This window comes from Pelophylax lessonae (genome assembly GCF_965119305.1).
Source record: "Pelophylax lessonae genome assembly, chromosome: 1".
In the NCBI taxonomy this organism is placed as follows: domain Eukaryota; kingdom Metazoa; phylum Chordata; class Amphibia; order Anura; family Ranidae; genus Pelophylax; species Pelophylax lessonae.
In genome coordinates, this window is record NC_138768.1 from 399,085,332 (window position 1) to 399,106,605 (window position 21,274).

General features: G+C 42.6%; 1 protein-coding gene across 2 annotated transcripts in view; it reads right to left on the reverse strand.

The window, feature by feature from the left end:
- Positions 1–21,274, reverse strand: part of TEK (TEK receptor tyrosine kinase) — a 180,471-nt gene that overhangs the window by 72,756 nt on the left and 86,441 nt on the right. For both annotated transcript variants that reach the window (XM_082247009.1, XM_082247008.1), the window contains exons 4-6: positions 19,232–19,384; positions 3,638–3,769; positions 3,332–3,472 (exon numbers count right to left, since the gene is read on the reverse strand). In XM_082247009.1, coding sequence (XP_082103135.1) covers positions 3,332–3,472; positions 3,638–3,769; positions 19,232–19,384 — 426 coding nt within the window. The remainder of the gene's footprint in view (positions 1–3,331; positions 3,473–3,637; positions 3,770–19,231; positions 19,385–21,274) is intronic.

Sequence of the window (21,274 nt, forward strand, 5' to 3'; positions counted from 1 at the left end):
GATTAAGTTAGTATATCATCTGGGAGGATATTGGGCATGTTATAGGGAGATGCTAAAGTTGTGACATAGAGGTTGAAAAGTCTGTCTGTAACCATATTCTCTAACACCTATATGTTGACCATACTCACAATCAGCCAATTTGCATCACTTAGTACTGACTCCTGAGCTCTGCAACACTTTCTACTAACCCCTGCCCTCTGGGTCACTTGCTACTGACCTCTAAACTCTTGGTAATTTACTACTAACCCCTGACCTCTTCAACATTTAATATTGACCTCTGATATCTCCATCACTACTGACCTCTGCATCACTTACTATAGAGTTCAGAAGTCAAAAGTATGTTATGCAGAGTTCAGGGGTAAGAGTAAATGACACAGAGCTCAGAGGTCAGTAGTGATGCAAAGGTCAATGATAAGTTACGCAGTGTTCAGAGGTCAGTAGTAATGGACCCTCAGTCTCACAGTACAGTCAAACAGCAATCCCTTGCACAGCTTACCTTTGTTCTCCCTCTCCCCGGACTCTTCACAGTACTCAGGATTTTGCAGCTCCTATGCCTTGGTCCAGTAGGCATGGTTAAATCACAGCCAATTATAGCCTTCTACAGGGGACTGCCCCTGCCCTCCTCCTTCCTGTGCTGGCTTTTAGCACCTGCCCCCTCCCCGGCATAAACTTACTGCAGCTTCCTTTGACAAGTGCAGCTGAAGCAAGACACAGAGGAACAAAACAAATGTCCTTTTAGCACATTTCTTGTGCAATATGTGAGGGCACAGTGGACCCTACCCCCCTTGGGGCCCGTGTACCCTGCACTCATTGCATTCATGGAGGATTCGCCACTGACAATATAACTACTTACTACTCCAAATCTCTCAGCACTTGATTGCTGTGGTGGTAAATGGGGTGGGAGGGCTTAGAATTTACATGTAGGTCCTAATATCTGGGATACTGCAAAAGGTTTGTGAACTACTAAAGACAGAGTGGTTAAAAATTCATATTAAAAGTTATTTCCCTGCACTTATGGCCCCCTCTTCCCTAACAACTTCTATCCCTAGAGGTAGTAGTGTACCGACTATGCAGTCAGCTAGTGGTTAGCACTTCTGCCTTTCAGTGCTAAGGTACCCGGTTCATCTCCTGGTCATGACACTGTCTGCATGGAGTTTGCATGTTCTCCCTGTGCTCGTATGGGTACACCGTTTTCCTTCCACACTCCAAAGACAGGCTAGTAGGTTATTTAGATCCTATATAAATTGGTCTAGTATGTTTAGGGTATGTATGTTTGTGAGGACCCTAAACTTTAAGTTCCTTGAGGACAGGGACTCATATGAATATACCAATTTGCGCAATGTGAAAAAAGGTCATATGGTGAATGGATTGTGTGTACATGGCCAGCCACCATCTAGTGTCAGTAGTCTGTGTTAGACAATGCATTGGTGGTGTTGCATATATTTACAGAGTAACTGCAGTCTGCTCACATAATGTGTAATAATATTTGCTGACACATTGCAACATCTTCCCCTACTTTCCCTGCAGCTCCTCTCTCCTGATTTATCAGTTCAGCACTGGCACACAGCGGGAATCAAAACACTTGGGGACTTGTTTGATTCCCACCATATTAGAAGCTTTCAGCAAATCTCATCGACCTATGAGCTATTTAGTAAAGAATTTTACATCTACCTAAATAATCCACACATGGTATTATACACTGGACAGACTGACGAAAATATCATCATCCTTCTCTCCAAAATGTTGGAGACAATGTAACACAACTGGAGATATTTTTCATATCTGGTGGGAATGTCCTATGATTCTCCCCTTCTGGAAAGGAGTATTGGCTCTTATCATTAGTATAACTAAAATCACGCATTGTCTCACCCCACAACTGGCTCTCTTTGGTCTAAACCCTCAGCCATGGCCCGACACATCCCCTCCAATTGTCCATCACATCCTCATTGCAGCACGACTAGTACTAGCTCGGGCATGGAAAAACCCATCTCCTCCATCTATCGCTACACTGATAAGCGCTATTATTGAGCATTGTCATATGGAGTATCTTTTCTCCAGAGCGCATCTAACAGAAGATATATTCCACAATATCCCAAAAGCATCAAAATGTAATACCCACTGTAATACTTACCTCTGATAAATCTAGAAATGTGGAACACTCCGACTACAATGTTTGGACCGATGAGAGCCAGGGTGAAGCATAGGTCTATATTGCATTCAGCTATCAGTTCATGTATATTCTTTTTACCCCTGATAAAGTGCATGAACGCCATACTTTCTTACTGTACATGTAACCTTTTCCCTTACTCTAACCAAGTTACCTATCTTGTACATATAGTACTTTGTTGATATCTGATATGTATTTTTTACATTTTGTATTGATGACTGTTATTTTCTGTATGAGCAAACAGAAAACAATAAAAAAAAGATTGAAAAAAACAAACAAAACATGTTTGCCATTCTTGAGCTTCCCTCCAACCACTTTGCATATTATTTTATATATACTGTGATTCTGTCCTTGTCAAATATGCTGCAGAATTCTCCTTTCACTAAGTCTAGCTGCAGCCATTTTAACTGTGGGCAGCTAAAGCTGCTGACTGTTCACTTCCTGGATTTACACAGACACACAGTGGCACACAGACACACACATATATATATATATATATATATATATATATATATATATATATATATATATACAAACACACATATATACAGGCACACACATGTGTACATATATACAGGCAGACACAGACACACCACTGCTTGCCTGCACATTTCTCCTCTCTTGATGATCACTTATGGATCTCTGCAGTCTCCTGTTCTCTTTACCCTCATCCAGCCCCCTCCAGTTCCCATTGGCTCTCCTATGACTAATGCCTCCTCCCCTGCTGGCAAACTCTCACGAGAGTGAGAGAGCTGTGCATGATGTAATTAGCCTAGTCTTTTTACCAGGCAAGAAAGAAGAAGTGGGCTGTATAAAGTATTTACTGGCAGAAAAAAAATGTTTTACTATTCAAAGGTAAAACAATAAGGGCAGAGGATTTAATAGCTAAAGCTATTCTATTTTACAATGCTCTGAAAAATGAATGCAGATGGTAAAGTATTACAACATGCACAAATAGCAACCGATCAGAATCCACACACAAAAATAAATGGTGTTGGGGAAAAACTTTACACATTACCAGTACCCATTTTATTATCCAATAAAATAAGTTTGAATATTTCTTATCTTCCAGCAAGTAGCTCAAAGATAGTAATTTTGTCTTTCCTGGACTCTAGTGGATTATTGAATGTTTTTTTTTTTTTTTTTTTCATGTATGTATCCTACCTTCATCACACATAAGTCCTTTCCAGCCAGCAGCACAAGAACAGCCATATGGGTCCACCAGACAGAACATGTGCCCTTTGCAGCCTTCTTGGTTTCCACATGTTTCTCTGCAGGTTGTGCCAAATCTGTGTTCACTACATGCTGCAAAAGAGGGATTAGCACACATTTAGGGGCTGATTTGTGATATTTTGAGAATGTGTGTGCAAAAGTGGACATTTGTCCATGTTTAGCAATGATGTATGGCTAATAAGTGTACAAGGCGCTGTGATGTTATAGATTGCATTGCAGAGATAAGTCCTTACTTACCCATTGCACATGTTGTTCCCATGAAGCCAGGAGGGCAGATACATTCCCCTGTGTCTTCATGGCAGACTCCACCATTATGGCAATATGGGCATGTCTTATTGCAATGTGGTCCCCACTTTTGTGCTCTACAACCTGTGAAGTAAAATGAGACACCCACAATAAAAAATGTATTATGCATGTGAGAATTGAAGAGTACAGTTAACAGTTGATCTCAATGATCGCTTATTAGTGTATACAAAGCTCCCGTTATTTAAAGGGTACTAGAAAGCAAAGCTGTTAAAGACATTTAATGTTTTCTCTCTGGAACCACAAAACAGTTCTAAAAGACTTTATTAAAACACACAATGCAAACCTCGCTTTTGATGACAAATGAATATAGCACAACTTATTTTTGACTCATGAAAGCCTATTAAGTTATAACCCACAAACACATCATATGAAGGTGGTTGTAAACCCTTACCCACTGAAGTGACTGGTCTCATGTGATTCACAGAGATGAAACAAATCCTACATAAGCAGCCCTCTCTCCTCTACAGCCTTCTAAAACACACAGGTCAAAGGCTATCCTTTAGTTATACACTCCACAGCATAGAGCAGGGAGCTGAGTGTATTCTGAGAACTGAGTAGAGGGAATGGAGATACACTTCTCTACACAGTTTCATAGACCAACATGCACAGTTGAGGCTGTAAATTACCTGCTGTGTGCTGGGATTGGGGGGGGGGGGGGGTTGGTTGCTTCAGGCTGTCTCCCAGGATTCTGTGGTGTCAGCATAGACTGTCAATTGTGAAGTGACTCATGCAGATAGCAGAGGTTAAGGAGAGCAGACAGAAATCACAGTAGGTTATTTGGATTGAGGCAAGTGCACACTCTAGAGGGATATGCTCTGTTCATTTTTAATTTCACTGGTTTACAGTCACTTCATTTACTTGTATCTAATTCATGCTTCCGCCTTTTCAGTATAAACTTTAAATTGTTTTACTGTGTGTTTTGTTTTTCTTTTTTTTTTTTTTAAGTTTTCTTTCTTGTATATTAACAGTATTTCTGATTTATGCCAATAGGTTGAACTTGATGGTCATTTTAACTAGTGATGAGCCGATCACTCCCCTGTTCGGTTCGCACCAGAACACCGGGAACAGGGGAAAAGTTTGTTTGAACAAACGAACTCCATTGAAGTCTATGGGACTCGAACGTCAAAAATCCTAATTTTAAAGGCTTAAATGCAAGTTATTGCCCAAAAAAAGTGTATGGCGGTCCGGGTCCTGACCTGGGGAACATGTAGAAATGCAAACATTTTTTCTAAAAACGATCGTTTTTAAAGGAGCAGTGATTTACTGATTGTAATGATGCTTAAAGTGAAACTATAAAAATGAAAAATTCCTCTAAAATATCGTGCCTGGGGGGTCCACTTAACCACTTTAGCCCTGGAGGATTTTCCTGCTTAACGTCCAGGCCACTTTTTTCAACTTGGCACTGTGCAACTTTAACTGACAATTGCGCGGTCATGCAACTCTGTACCCAAATGAAATTGACGTCCTTTTTTTCTAACAAACAGAGCTTTCTTTTGGGAGTATTTGATCACCTCTGCTCTTTTAATTTTTTTGTGATATTAATAAAAAAAGAGCGAAAATTTTGCGAAAAAATTTACATTTTCTACTTTGACAGTTAAAAAATATCCAATATATTCAATTTTTGTCATATATGTAGGCCAAAATGTATTTAGCTACATGTCTTTGACAAAAAAATTCTCAATGAGCGTATTTTTAACCACTTTAAGACTGGAAGATTTTACCCCATTCCTGACCAGGCCATATTTTGCGATTCCGCACTGCGTTACTTTAATGGACAATTGCGTGGTCGTGCAATGCTGTACCCAAATTAAATTTATGTCCTTTTTTTTCCCACAAATAGAGCTTTCTTTTGATGGTATTTGATCACCTGTGCGATTTTTAATTTTTGAAAAAAAGAGTGACAATTTCGAAAAAAAAAAAACAATATTTTTCACATTCTGATATATAACATTCCCCCAGAAAAATTTACAAATAAAAATTTTTAACATTTTAGGCCAATTTGTGTTCTGCTACATATTTTTGGTAAAACAAATCACAATAAGCATATTTTGATTGGTTTGCGCAAAAGTTATCACGTTTACTAACTACGGGAAAGATTTGTCATTTTTACTGTTTTTTTTTTTTTTACTAGTAATGGCGGCGATGTGCGATTTTTTTGCGGGACTGCGACATTGCAGCGGACAGATAACCCCTAACTGACATTTTTGACACTTTTGGGGGGACCAATGACATTACTACAGTAATCAGTGCTATAAATATGCACTGTTACTGTAATAATGACACTGGCAGGGAAGGGGTTAACACTGTTAGTGATCAAGGGGTTAAATGTGTGCCTCATGCTTACTGACATGTGGGGGGAGGGGGTTGTGTGAGACAGACACAGATCGCAGGTTTAGCTATGCTGAATCCTGTGATCTGTCCCTGCCTGTCACAGAGGAGATCCGCCCACTTTGTTTACACAAGCAGGCGGAATTCCTCACTCTTTCCCCGATGATCGGGGAAGAGCGGTGATGATCACCGCCTCTCCTCCCCTGGCCCGACTCTGGCTGTGTCTGAATACAGCGGGAGTGAGCCTCCGGCGGCGCGCACACGCCAGCAAGAGAGGCAGGAATCCAGCGACGTAGGTCTACTTTGCTGGACCCAGCAGAGCCGCTCTGCTGCAGTAGCAGCAACATGAGCGGTCGGCTAGTGGTTAATGTGCCTGTAAAGAAGCACATCTCTATGATGTATGTAGCCTACATCAGCAATACTGACATTTCTAAAGGAAAAAATGTAATATACAAATATACATACAAATTTCAAATCGCATGTACTTGTCATACAGGTGCAGAAAAATTGGGCCTTTGGTGTTGGTGGTGCCTGAACGCCGTAACCCCTCACAGTTACTCTTGCTGGGCGCAGGAATGGGCCCTGCTGGTAAAAATTCCATACGAATTTGAAAACGCATGAACTTGTCATAGAAGTGCAGAAAAATTGGGCCTTGGTTGTTGGTGGTGCCTGAACACCGCAACCCCTCGCAGTTACTGTTGCTGGGTGCAGGAACGGGCCCTGCTGGTAAAAATTCCATAGGAATTTGAAATCGCATGAACTTGTCATACAGGTGCAGAGAAATTGGGCCTTGGTTGTTGGTGGTGCCTGAACACTGCAACCCCTCGCAGTTACTCTTGCTGGGTGCAGGAACGGGCCCTGCTGGTAAAAATTCCATACGAATTTGAAATCGAAAGAACTTGTCATACAGGTGCAGAAAAATTGGGCCTTGGTTATTGGTGGTGCCTGAACACCGCAACCCCTCGAAGTTACTGTTGCTGGGTGCAGGAACGGGCCCTGCTAGTAAAAATTCCAGACTAATTTAGAATCGCATGAACTTGTCAAACAGGTGCAGAAAAATTGGGCCTTGGTTGTTGGTGGTGCCTGAACACTGCAACCCCTTGCAGTTACTCTTGCTGGGCGCAGGGACGGGACCTGCTGGTAAAAATTCTATACAAATTTGAAATTGGCTAAGATCAAGTGTAGTATGTGTTTTTATCAGTGATCTAGTGGGGGCACTGTGCTGTCATCTGACCTGCCCAAGGTTGGGTGTCGGCTATGCAAACCTGCTGGAGTGATGGGGACCTGGAAGGTTAGTATTGACAGGAACTGAAACTGAAATTGGGCCATGGTTGTTGGTGGTGCCTGAACACGGCAACCCCTCACAGTTACTCTTGCTGGGCACAGGGAGAGGCCCTGCCATTAGAAATTAGATACGAAATTTAAATTGCATGAACTTGTCAAACAGGTGCCGGAAAATTGGACCTTAGTTGTTGGTGGTGCCTGAACACTGCAAGCCCTCATAGTTACTCTTGCTGGGCACAGCAATTTTTAAAAACGATAGTTTTTAAAGAAGCAGTGATTTACTGATTTTAATGATGCTTAAAGTGAAACTATAAAAATGAAAAATTCCTTTAAATATCATGCCTGGGGGGTCCCCTTAATGTGCCTGTAAAGTAGTGCATCTGTAAGATGTATGTTGCCTGCTGCAGCAATACTGACATTTATAAAGGAAAAAATTTCATATACAAATATACATATAAAATTTAAAATCGCATGGAGTTGTCATACAGGTGCAAAAAAATTGGGCCTTTAGTGTTGGTGGTGCCGGAACACCGTAACCCCTCACAATTACTCTTGCTGGGCGCAGGAACGGGCCCTGCTGGTAAAAATTCCATATGAATTTGAAATCGCATAAACTTGTCATACAGGTGCAGAAAAATTGGCCCTTGATTGCTGGTGGTGCCTGAACACCGTAACTCCTCACAGTTACTCTTGCTGGGCGCAGGAACGGGCCCTGCTGGTATAAATTCCATATGGATTTGAAATCGCATGAACTTGTCATACAGGTGCAGAAAAATTGGGCCTTGATTGCTGGTGGTGCCTGAACACCGCAACCCCTCACAGTAACTCTTGCTGGGCACAGGAACGGGCCCTGCAGGTAAAAATTTAGTGCAAATTTGAAATCGCATGAACTTGTCATACAGGTGCAGAAAAATTGGGCCTTGATTGCTGGTGGTGCCTGAACACCGCAACCCCTCACAGTAACTCTTGCTGGGCACAGGAACGGGCCCTGCAGGTAAAAATTTAGTGCAAATTTGAAATCGCATGAACTTGTCATACAGGTGCAGAAAAATTGGGCCTTGGTTGTTGGTGGTGCCGGAACACCGCAACCCCTTGCAGTTACTCTTGCTGGGCACAGGAACGGGCCCTGCTGATAAAAATTCCATACAAATTTGAAATCGCATTTACTTGTCATACAAGTGCAAAAAATTGGGCCTTTGGTGTTGGTGGTGCCTGAACACCGTTACCCCTCACAGTTATCTTGCTGAGTGCAGGGCACAGGGACAGGGCCTGCTGTTAAAAATTACCTACAAAATGTTAATTGTATGTACCTGTCATACAAGTGCAGAAATATTAGGCCTTGGGTGTTGGTGGTGACCTAAACCAAAAACATTGTTGGAAGCTAGCAGAATCAAGGTAGAGCAATAGGATAGGCAGCATATGCAGTCTTCAAGGGATGGCAGACCCCTAGCAAATTCAATCAGTTAAATCAGCATCAGGGGCTTGATAGTTGCTGTTGATCCAGAACTGATTCATTTTGATAAATGTCAGCTGGTCAACAGAGTCTGTGGACAGAAACACTCTTTTGTCCGTCATAAAACCTCCAGAAGCACTGAATGTCCATTCGGAAAGCATGCTGGAAGTAGGACAGCCAGTGGCTCCATTGCATATTGAGCAAGTTCTGGCCAGTGGTCCATCCTCAAGACCCTGTAACCCAGTGGATGCTTACTTGGAAAGGTCTCCAAGTCTACTCTTGCCCCTAGATAATCATGCACTATATGATGGAGACTCTGCCGATGGTTGCTTAAACCTAACAGCCCTGGGTGCTGAGGACTAAAGAGCTGTTTAAAGGCATTGGTCACCCGGCCGCCTTCTCCACCACTCCTCCTGTGTGTATTTGGCTGAACGATGCATCAGAAACACATCCAGAGAATATTAACCTCCCATTGTCTGGAAAGGTGTTACACACATTTTTCTTCAAGGCGTCCTCAAGATGTTTCATCCTCTGGTCCCTCTGCGAGGACAGGATGAGCTCTGCAACTTTACCCTTGTAACGTGGATCAAGAAGGGTTGCCAACCAGTAATTATCCCTCTCCTTGATAGCACAAATCCTCTGGTCCTTTTGCAGGCTTTGCAGAATCAGGGAGCCTATGCAACGTAAGTTTGGGGAGGCATGAGTCCTCTGGGTCACTAAGGATGATATTGTCAGGAGCAACCTCTCCCCAACCATGTACAACTCCTGGGGTATCTGGGGAATGAAAACCATCCCTTGAAGACTGCTGTATGCTATCCTCTACATCCATGCTGCCGCAATCCTCCTCCTCCTGTTCCTCCTGTGTGTATTGTGTCCCTGCAGGAATGATATATGCATAAAGGGTGCCTTGTAAGGAAAGGAAGTCCTCCTCTTCCTCCTGCTTTTCTGCCTCAAGTGCCCTGTCCATGATTCCACAAAGCGTGTGCTGCAGCAGGTAGAGTAGAGGGATAGAGTCACTGATGCATGCCTCATCCCGGCTCATCCTTGTGGCCTCCTCAAATGGTGACAGGATGGTGCATGCATCTTTTATCAAAAGCCACTGGTGTGGCGAAAAAAAGCCAAGCTCCCCTGAGCCTGTCCTTGTGCCATACTCACACAGGTACTCATTGATGGCCCTCTGCTGCATGTGCAGCCACTGCAGCATTGCCAATGTTGAGTTCCACCAGGTGGGCATGTCACAAATGAGGCGGTTGGTGGGCAGGTTGAATTCCCATTGAATGTCAGATAGCTGAGCACTGGCATTGTATGAACGCCGGAGATGGCCACAGACTTTTCTGGCCTGCCCCAGGAGATCTTGTAAGCCCGGGTATCTGTTCAAGAAATGCTGCACCACCAAATTCAGGACATGTACCAAGCATGGAGCATGTGTCAAATGTCCCTGTCGGAGGGTGGAGAGAAGGTTGGTGCCATTGTTGCATACAACCATTCCTGGCTCAAGCTGTCATGGCATCAACCATCTCTGAGCCTGCCCCTGCAGATCTGACAGAATCTCTGCCCGGTGTGACTCCTATCCCCTAGACAGGCCAACTGAAGTACTGCATGGCATATTTTAGCCTGACTACATGCGTAGCCCCTTGAATGCTTAGGGAGCACTGATGCTTCAGAGGACAATTCAGCAGAAGAGGACATAGAAGAAGAAGAGGAGGAGGAGTAGCCAGATGTGGCAGAACCAGCACCAGCTTTTTGGAGGAGTGGTGGCAAAACAAGCTGCAGCACTGAATCCTGTCCTGCATCCTTCCCAGCTGCCAGCAGAGTTACCCAGTGTGCCGTGAAGGAAATGTAACATCCCTGTCCATGCCTGCTGGACCAAGAGTCAGCAGTAATGTGAACCTTCCTGCTGGCTGCTCTGTCCAAGCAGGCCAAAACACTACCTTCCACATGATGGTAGAGAGGCGGAATGGCCTTACACAAAAAGAAATGCCTTTTTGGAACCTGCCACTGTGGTACAGCACATTCCACAAATTCACGAAAGGGAGCAGAGTCTACCAGATGAAAAGGCAGCAATTTTAGTGCTAGCAATTTGGCCAAGCTAGCATTAAGGTGCTGAGCATGTGGATGGCTGGGACAGTATTTTTTTTTCTACGGTTCAGCAAACTGGGGTTGTGAAATGTGCCTGCTGGTCAAATCAAGCGGTGGTGTTCTGCTAGCAGATTGGGTGCAAGTATCTGTGGCACTCATTGCTATACCATCATCCCTCTCAATGCAGGTTTTGAGAAGACATGAGGTATAGTAGGGTTAGAGATCCCAGATAAGGAGCAAGGTGAAGTATGCTTGTTTTTATCTTGTGGCTCTTTCAGGTGCTGTTGCCAACAGACTGCATGGCAGTTCGTCATATGTCTTGTCAAGCATGTGGTGCCCAAGCGGCTGGTGTTCTGGCCTTGCTTGATCCGCTTCAGACAGATATTGCACACAGCAACACTGCGGTCTACTGCACATGTGTTAAAAAAAGCCCACACTAATGAACTTTTGGCAGTCCGCAGGGAGTTTGCAGCCATTTACACCTGTGGAGCTCTGTGCTGTACTGCAATAGGTTGGCTACTCCTATGACAGCCCCTGGAGTACATCCTGCCTCATTGGAGTTGTGCTAACTCTTCCTCCTCCTCCTCCCCCTGACTTTCCTCCTCTATTCTCTCAGGCACCCAAGTACAGTCAGTGACCTCAGTATCCCCTCCCTCCTCATCACTGAAGCAAACTTGGCAGTATGCTGCAGCTGTGGGAACATGACTGCTAGTTTCTTGTCCGTCATTGTCACCCCCTCTCTAGGCTCACGTTATTCTCTTCATCAACCTGGGAACCAACATCACAGCTTTCAAATTGCTGTGCATCCTCCAGCAGCATGTCACTGACACTATGATTGAATAGTTCAGGTGACTCCTCCGTGCATGATGGTGGGGCGACAGAAGGTGTAGCTGTGGAGAAGGAGCCTATGGAAGGGGCTGCTTCGGAAGCTGCAGTGGAAGGCAAACTAGTATGAGCTTGGGTGACAGAGGATGAGGAGGATGAGGACGGCTTAGTTATCCACTCCACCAACTCTTCTGCATATATAATACGGCCAGCACTGGAAAAAAAGGACAGGCGTGCCCCGCCTGCAGAGGATGCACCATGTCTGTGACCACCACTTTTCACTGTGGACACAGAGGCCTGTGAGCGTCTGCCTCTCCTTGTCGGCCTTTCGGACATGATGTGTATTTTGGGGGGGGGGGGGTTTAGTACTTGTTGATAAATATAATATATATATATATATAGTACACCCCTCACATTTTTGTAAATATTTTATTATACCTTTTCATGTGACAACACGGAAGAAATTATACTTTGCTACAATGTAAAGTAGTGGGTGTACAGCTTGTATAACAGTGTAAATTTGCTGTCCCCTCAAAAAAACTCAACACACAACCATTAATGTCTAAACCGCTGGCAACAAAAGTGAGTACACCCCTAAGTAAAAATGTCCAGACTTGGGCCCAAAGTGTCAATATTTTGTGGGGCCACCATTATTTAACCCTCTTGGGCATGGAGTTCACCAGAGCTTCCTCTTCCACTCCTCCATGATGACATCATGGAGCTGGTGGATGTTAGAGATCTTGCGCTCCTCCACCTTCCATTTGAGGATGTCCCACAGATGCTCAATAGGGTTTAGGTCTGGAGACATGCTTGGCTAGTCCATCACCTTTACCCTCAGCTTCTTTAGCAAGGAAGTGGTCATCTTGGAGATGTGTTTGGGGTTGTTATCATGTTGGAATACTGCCCTGCACCCCAGTCTCTGAAGGGAGGGGATCATGCTCTGCTTCAGTATGTCAAAGTACATGTTGGCATTTATGGTTCCCTCAATGAACTGTAGCTCCCCAGTGCCGGTAGCACTCAAGCAGCCCCAGACTATGACACTCCCACCACCATGCTTGACTGTAGGCAAGACACACTTGTCTTTGTACTCCTCATCTGGTTGCCGCCACACACGCTTGACACCATCTGAACCAAATACGTTTAACTTGGTCTCATCAGACCACAGGACATAGTTCCAGTAATCCATGTCCTTAGTCTGCTTGTCTTCATCAAACTGTTTTTGCTGACTTTCTTGTGCACCATGTTTAGAAGAGGTTTCCGTCTGGGATGACAGCCATGCAGTACAATTTGATGCAGTGTGCGGCGTATGGTCTGAGCACTGACAGTCTGACCCCCCCCCCCCACCCCTTCAACCTCTGCAGCAATGCTGGCAGCACTCATGTGTGCATTTCCCAAAGACAACCTTTGGATATGACGCTGAGCACGTGAACTCAACTTCTTTGGTTGACCATGGCGAGGCCTGTTCTGAGAGAAATCTGTCCTGTTAAACCACTGTATGGTCTTGGCCACCATGCTGCAGCTCAGTTTCAGGGTCTTGGCAATCTTGTTATAGCCTAGGCCATCTTTATGTAGAGCAACAATTCTTTTTTTCAGATCCTCAGAGAGATCTTTGTCATGAGGTACCATGTTGAATTTCCAGTGACCAGTATGAGAGAGTGGGAGAGATAACACCAAATTTAACACACCTGCTCCTCGTTCACACCTGAGACCTTGTAACACTAAAGAGTCACATGACACCGGGGAGGGAAAATGGCTAATTGGGCCCAATTTGGACATTGTCACTTAGGGGTGTACTCACTTTTGATGCCAGCAGTTTAGACATTAATGGCCGTGTGTTGAATTTTTTTGAGGGGACAGCAAATTTACACTGTTATACAAGCTGTACACTCACTACTCATTGTAGCAAAATGTAATTTCTTCAGTGTTGTCACATGAAAAGATAGAATAAAATATTTACAAAAATGTGAGGGGTGTACTCACTTCTGTGAGATACGGTATATATATATATATATATATATATATATATATATATATATATATATATATATATATATATATATATGAAGAGAGAGAGAGAGAGAGAGAGATCAAAGTATGGTCTATACTGAACTGACCGATAGATACTGAATGGCTTAATATCTACGCAATTACCCTGTAAATATTTTTATATATATATATATATATATATATATATATATGTATTATGTTATGAGTCACGCGCTGTCCGAGGAAATGTATAAAATAAATTAAATAAACACTTCCTAGATGCTGCATGTACCGTTACTGAAAACCATGCAGTAATGGGGGACACAGCGCTTCTGGGAAGTGATATGACTAGTGTAAAATAAATACTTAAGTGAAACTCCAATGGGAGTATAATTAATGTGAAACTAAAAAATACAAATACATTTTGTTTATGTATCAATACAGCTTGTGTAAAGTGCATCGGTGTATATAATAAATGAGGTGGATAATACAATCTCCATCAAACAACATCAAGTGTAAAGTGCATTAGTGTAATCAATAAATAGATAATAAAATTAACACTCTTATCCCAATAAATACAATATAAAACTAAATATACTGGTGACAGGTAAAGTGTTCAGTGCATTACATAGTGCATTTTATCCCAATCAATAGGGTATAAAATAATTCAGTGACATGTAAAGTGTTCAGTGCATTAACCTCCCTGGCGGTATGATTCTTTTGGATTTTAGGTGCTGAAAGCGGTACCATTATTTTGCATGTAATTTTTGTGAATGAGCAGCCCAAACCAACTGTATACATTTATTATATATATTATATATATATATATATATATATATATATATATATATATATATATATATATATGTATGTTTACATATATTATGTATACATATATTATATATATATATATTATATATATATATATATATATATATATATATATATATACGTATATATATATATATATATATATAATGTATACAGTTGGTTTGGGCTGCTCATTCACAAGAATTACGTGTATATATATATATATATATATATATATATATATATACGTGTGTATATATATATATATATATATATATATATATACATATATATATATATATATATATATATATATATATATATATATACATATATATATATATATATATATATATATATATATATATATATATATATATGTATATATATACACATATATATATATATATATATATATACTGTATATATATATATATATATGTATATATATATATATATATATATATATACATATATTTACATAAAAAGTACAGTAAAACTGCAGGAAAGGGCACTGGGGGGCAATGTAATGTGATTTTATTTTATTTTGAACGGTATCAGTGTGTTTGGTGCATTTTACATTTGAATTTGCCGCCGGTTCCACCCCCCGGCGGACGTCACGTCGCCGGAGACGGAAGCCGGGGCTCGCAGACGATCGGGAGGAAGTTCCGCCGCCGCACACTGCTCGCAGTCTTCGCTGTATCCCGGAGAAAAGGTAAGTAAAACCTCTTCCAGCATCCAGCGATCTTCTTAGCGCTACCCCGAGTGTGACTCGGGGTTACCGCTTTTGGCACTAAAATCTTACCCCGAGTCACACTCGGGAATACCACTAGGAAGGTTAAACAACAATGTGCATACAATCACACAGTCCTTTAAAAAATGCTACAGGTGACCCAAATGATGAAGGTGAGAAATAAATATTCCAATAATGTGTCCAGAAAAGGTAATATCATATAGGGTATCAGCCCTCCACCTCACACCGTGTAGAAAAATGGGGTGCTTCTTATCACTTGTGTACCCCTTTGGGCAGTGGCGGCTGGTGAAGTTTTAAGATGGGGGGCGCAAGACCCCACCCTTCCTTTTTAACCACTCCCATTTCTCAGAAGCCCCACCCCTTATAGGCTCCACCCATTTTGTCCCCTGTATTTTTCTTGCATGAACCAATTCTCCCAATATATCACATATTAAGGGGTCCATCAGTACTAGTATATCCCATAATAGGGAACAGGGGCCCTATTATGGGATATACTGTGAGAGACATCCTATTATGGGATACATGGACTGAGAGTGGCACAAACCCCACAGTACAGACCCCCCCAGCACAAACCTCACAGTACAGACCCCCCCAGCACAAACCCCTCAGGCACAAACCCCGCACAAACAACTCAAGCACAAACCCCACAGTACAGGCTTTCTAGCATAAACCCCACAGTACAGGCCCCTAGCAAAAACCCCACAGTACATGCCCCCATCAATATAGTGACCAGTATAAATGCCCCCTTTCAATGTAGTGACCAGCATACATGTCCCCAATGCAGTGACCAGTATACATGTCCCCAATGCAGAGCTATGCGTGCGTGCCTCCAATGCAGTGACCACCAGTGTACATGTCCCCAATGCAGAGATATGCGTGCGTGCCTCCAATGGAGTGACCACCAGCGTACATGTCCCCAATGCAGAGCTATGCGTGCGTGCCTCCAGTGCAGCCAGTGACCACCAGTATACATGTCCCCCAATGCAGAGCTATGCGTGCGTGCCTCCAGTGCAGCCAGTGACCACCAGTATACATGTCCCCCAAAGCAGAGCTATGCGTGCGTGCCTCCAATGCAGCCAGTGACCACCAGTATATGTCCCCCAATGCAGAGCTATGCGTACGTGCCTCCAGTGCAGCCAGTGACCACCAGTATATGTCCCCCAATGCAGAGCTATGCATGCGTGCCTCCAGTGCAGCCAGTGACCACCAGTATACGTCCCCCAATGCAGAGCTATGCGTGCGTGCCTCCAGTGCAGCCAGTGACCACCAGTATACGTCCCCCAATGCAGAGCTATGCGTGCGTGCCTCCAGTGCAGTCGGTGACCACGAGTATACATCCCCCAATGCAGAGCTATGCGTGCGTGCCTCCAGTGCAGCCATTGACCACCAGTATACGTCCCCCAATGCAGAGCTATGCGTGTGTGCCTCCAGTGCAGCCAGTGACCACCAGTATACGTCCCCCAATGCAGAGCTATGCGTGCGTGCCCGACAGAGCAGTGCACTTACCTGGAGGCTGGAGCCCTGTGAGTCACGGCGGCTTCTCCCTCTCCTCTTCTCCGGTCTCCTCTCTGCTCTGCTCTCTGCAATGCCGGTCCACGTGACGTCAGCGGGGTCAGCATGGGGCCATGGGATGTACTGGATGATGATTGGTCCAGGCTGTAGCCTGGACCAATCACAGCCAGGATATCAGGAAAGTGGGGGTGTCCAAGCGCAATGACTTGCGCCCAGGTTACGCCCCCAGAAGGCAGCCAATCGGCGCCTCTTCTGGGTCGTAAACCCCACCCCCCCCATAGCCACCAATCTCTCTGCATTGAATGGGCGCACGATGATCTCTCCATATTGAAAGGGGGCACACTGGTAATTCTCCATTGAAAGGGGGCACACTGGTCATTCTGCATTGAATGGGGGCACGCTGGTCATTCGACATTGAAAGGGGGCAAGCTGGTCTGTGTGTATTGAAAGGGGGCACGCTGGTCTGTCTGCATTGAAAGGGGGCACGCTGGTCATTCTGCATTGAATGGGGGCACGCTGGTCATTCTCCATTGAATGGGGGCACGCTGGTCATTCTCCATTGAATGGGGGCATGCTGGTCATTCTGCATTGAATAGGGGCACGCTGGTAATTCTGCATTGAATGGGGGCACGCTGGTCTGTCTGTATTGAATAGGGGCAAGCTGGTCTGTCTGCATTGAAAGGGGGCACGCTGGTCACTCTGCATTAAAAGGGGGCACGCTGGTCTGTCTGCATTGAAAGGGGGCATGCTGGTCACTCTGCATTGAAGGGGGCACACTATACCTTGATTACTAAAGGCCCCTTTCACACTTTTGTGACCTCAAAGACACGCAATGTTTTACAGCGTATTTTGCCGCAAAGCAATGCCTATCACATTTTTCTGTTTGCCCCCCCCCCCCCCAAAAAATTTTGAGCACCAGCCGCCACTAATATATATATATATATATATATATATATATAGTACTTTGTGGTATATACTGCACTGCTGAATACACTTCACTATCTGATCTCTTAAATTGTAAAAAGCACATATCTCTCTCCCTGTCTAACTGAATGCTAGCAATGTCTTAACTAGACTACTCTGCTGACTACACTGCACTGTCTGATAAACTGCAAATCACGTTCGTCTCCCTGCCACAACCACTTCCTTTCTCATCCTTGCAGTCACACTCTACACGCCGCTCCTGTTTGAGCAGCCTAATTTATAGTGTGGGGAAGCCTGCCTTTGCCCAATCATGGCAGAGATGATTTGATTGACCAAAGCATTGAGGTCAGGGTGCATGCTTTGGCCAATCACATAATGCACTGCACGCACACGCGCAATGCATTATGGATGCAGGCAGAGTTGTATAAAGTACTTGAAACCCATACTTAAGTAAAAGTACAAGTGCTCGATCAAAAAGTGACTTGAGTAGAAGTGGAAGTGCTCGATCAAAAAATGACTTAAGTAGAAGTACTAAAGTATTCAACATTTTTTGTACTTAAGTATTACAAGTAGTTTTTTTTTTTTAATTTTGCTACTCAAGTACTGAAAGTAAAAGTACCAGTAGTTTTGAAAACAATTGCTACTCAAGTACTGAAAGTAAAAGTACAAGTACTGTGTTATGTAGTTATTAAAGAAAGAAGTCAAAAGTTTGAATATCATATTGTTTTTTATTATTTCAAATGCAGCTTTTATTTATACATACAGTAGCATTTATTTTTGTATGCGCTGATAATACACGTTTTGAGCTTCATGAAACTTGCCATCTACTGTTCTGGCAGTGGTAATTTTTATAATTGTAACGAGTAACTATGCAGCACAAAAAAAAATATCGGAGTAGTAGTGTTGAAATCATTGAAAAAATGTAGTGAAGTAAAAGTGGAAGTAGGAGAAAAAAATTCTACTCTAGGAAAGTACAGATACCCCCTTTTGGTACTTAAGTACAGTAGTGAAGTAGTTCTACTTAGTTACTTTACATCTCTGGATGCAGGTGCTCACATTGTGCATGCTTTGGCCAATCACATAATGCACTGCACGCACGCACGCTGTCCATTATGGATGCGGGCGCTCAAATTTCCCTCAAAGAAGCACATTTGTTCGTCATTCGACAAACAGGCGAACAGCCAATGTTCGAGTCGAACTAACGTTCGACTCAAACTCGAAGCTCATCCCTAATTTTAACTAAAATGACTGTTTCTGTAAACTTTCCGTATATATAGAGCACTTTGAATGGAAAGACCATCCTCATCACTTACCATATAAAAAGTCATTCCGACTATGCTGTCACAATTCTATTACAGTCAGAAACCTATTATGGTGTTGGACAACACCACGAACGCCTTCCACATATTGTTCACTACACAATTTAATTTAAATTGTTCTTTTAATAATTACGATTGGCTATTAGGAGGATTATAACATTTAATATTTTTGATCGATACTTTTGATTTGGATATTCAAGCCCTTTTGTAGGGCTAGCAATAGTATATTAACCATAAAACAATAAACTTACGTCTGACAATAAGCCTGGTGATACCGGTATTAAAATGGTTGCCTCCAATGAAACGCACTAGGTACACACTTGCATCCTTGGGCTGCACGTTAATGATGGTGTGATCTAGGGAGTTTGGCACCTCATGCTTTGGTACAGAGTGAAAGAAGGAATCTGGAATACATAAACAGGAATATAACACAATGTGGGTAATATGTTTTCATTTGAAGGATATACAGATTTTTTTTTTTTTTTTTATATGGCTCTCAAGAATGTAATAGAATATATTATTTTAAAACAGTCCCCTACAGGTCTGAAAATATGGCTGAATATTGAACTACCCTCTCAGTCACTCTAAGTGGGGAAGCCTGCCAATTATAGTCACACAATCAGTTGAAATTTTAAAAAAAGGGCACCTCACTATAAAACCAGACATGGAATACTTTTAGCAAGCATCTCACCAAAGATTAAATTCTTAGGTCTTATTTACACAGGCAGCTAGGGGGTGGTAATATAGGCTGTTAAGTCGAGATGTTACCACTCTTGGACAACCCAGTCACAAGTTAGCATGGCCAACAGCCATGTTAGTAGACACTGCTGAGATCGCAGCCCAGCAAAAATTATACAATGGGTCATGTTTGGCAGACAGTACCACCACCAAACATGACCCGTTTAAGTGAATTGAGTTAGAATGCAAACCTGATCTAAAACACTTGGCTTGCAGAGCAGCATTCCCATTTAAAATTCCCATTCAGCTGGGAATCTGGCAAGTTGGAAATCAGATTTTTAGGAGTATTCTGTACACAAAAAGTGTACTGAATGCCCACAGTGTAGCCATTATTACCATTGTTTAAACAAAATGCCAGTTTAAGACATTTCAAAAATGTTTTTTGTGTCAATACGGTATAGTTCAAAACACACAAAAAACTACCTGGTGTATACTTATACTATAAAATTGGACTTTACGTGGGAAATATCAATCATCATAACATCAGCAGGGGTGCGCTATACCCATGCACCAAACCCACTATGACCTAAAATTTCACTTTTATTCATAACAGTATAAAACTCATAATGTAGAAAATGAAGGGACGTCATAAGGATGCCAGATGTATGACTTTATAAGGCAAAGCGGAATTAGTGCAAAAATACAAACTGCCTTTATTATAGGGAGATAACAGCCAGACAGCAAGTAAGTCTTTAGCTGCTGTTGGTCAATCTTTCTGTCTGAGTGGATATGCGTATAGGTTAGGGTCAGTATCCTGGCAAATTACCACAACCCAAAGTCATGGATTGATACCGAGGGTTACAGTGATTACTTAAGGGCTCAGCTGCCCATCAAAATAAAATATACCACAGTACCCTTCCCTTAACCCAACATGTTTTACCCTATGGCAAACATTTTTGCCATGTGCTTTTCTTAAACACACTTTTTGCACTGTACACCCCTGACTGTTGGGTTAAGGGTTTTTTGTGGTTTTTAAATTGTTTTATTTACTTTTCATTATGGCCACTTAGATTTATTGGGGCAATGTGGGTTTAGTTGTAGGAGGAAAAGGGAGATTTGTGTGGACTGGTGGAGATAGTGGATTGATAGGAGTGCATTCTTTTCCCAGGCTGGAAGGGTACTATAATAAATTAGATTTTGAAGGGAAGCTGAGCTTTTAGTAACCACAGTAACCTCAGGATTAATCCATGCTCTTGGGTTGTGGTTTGTAGCCAAATACTGACCCTACCCTATATGCATCTCCACACGGCAGCTAAAGACATACTTGCTGTCTGGCTGTTATCTCCCCATATTTAAAGGCAGTTCTATATCTGTTCTATCATTTTGTATTTTTGCACTAGATCTGCATTAACCTATAAGGTCTTACATCTGGCATCCTTATGACTTCCTTTAATTTTCTGCATTATGAGTTTTAAGTAGTTTTAAATAAAAGTGAAGTTTTAGGTCATAGTGGGTTTGGTTCGTTGGTATAGCACACCCCTATTGATTGTTTCTCAGTCAATACGTTATAGACATTTTACTGAATATGGTGTTCCCATATACAGTATATCACAAAA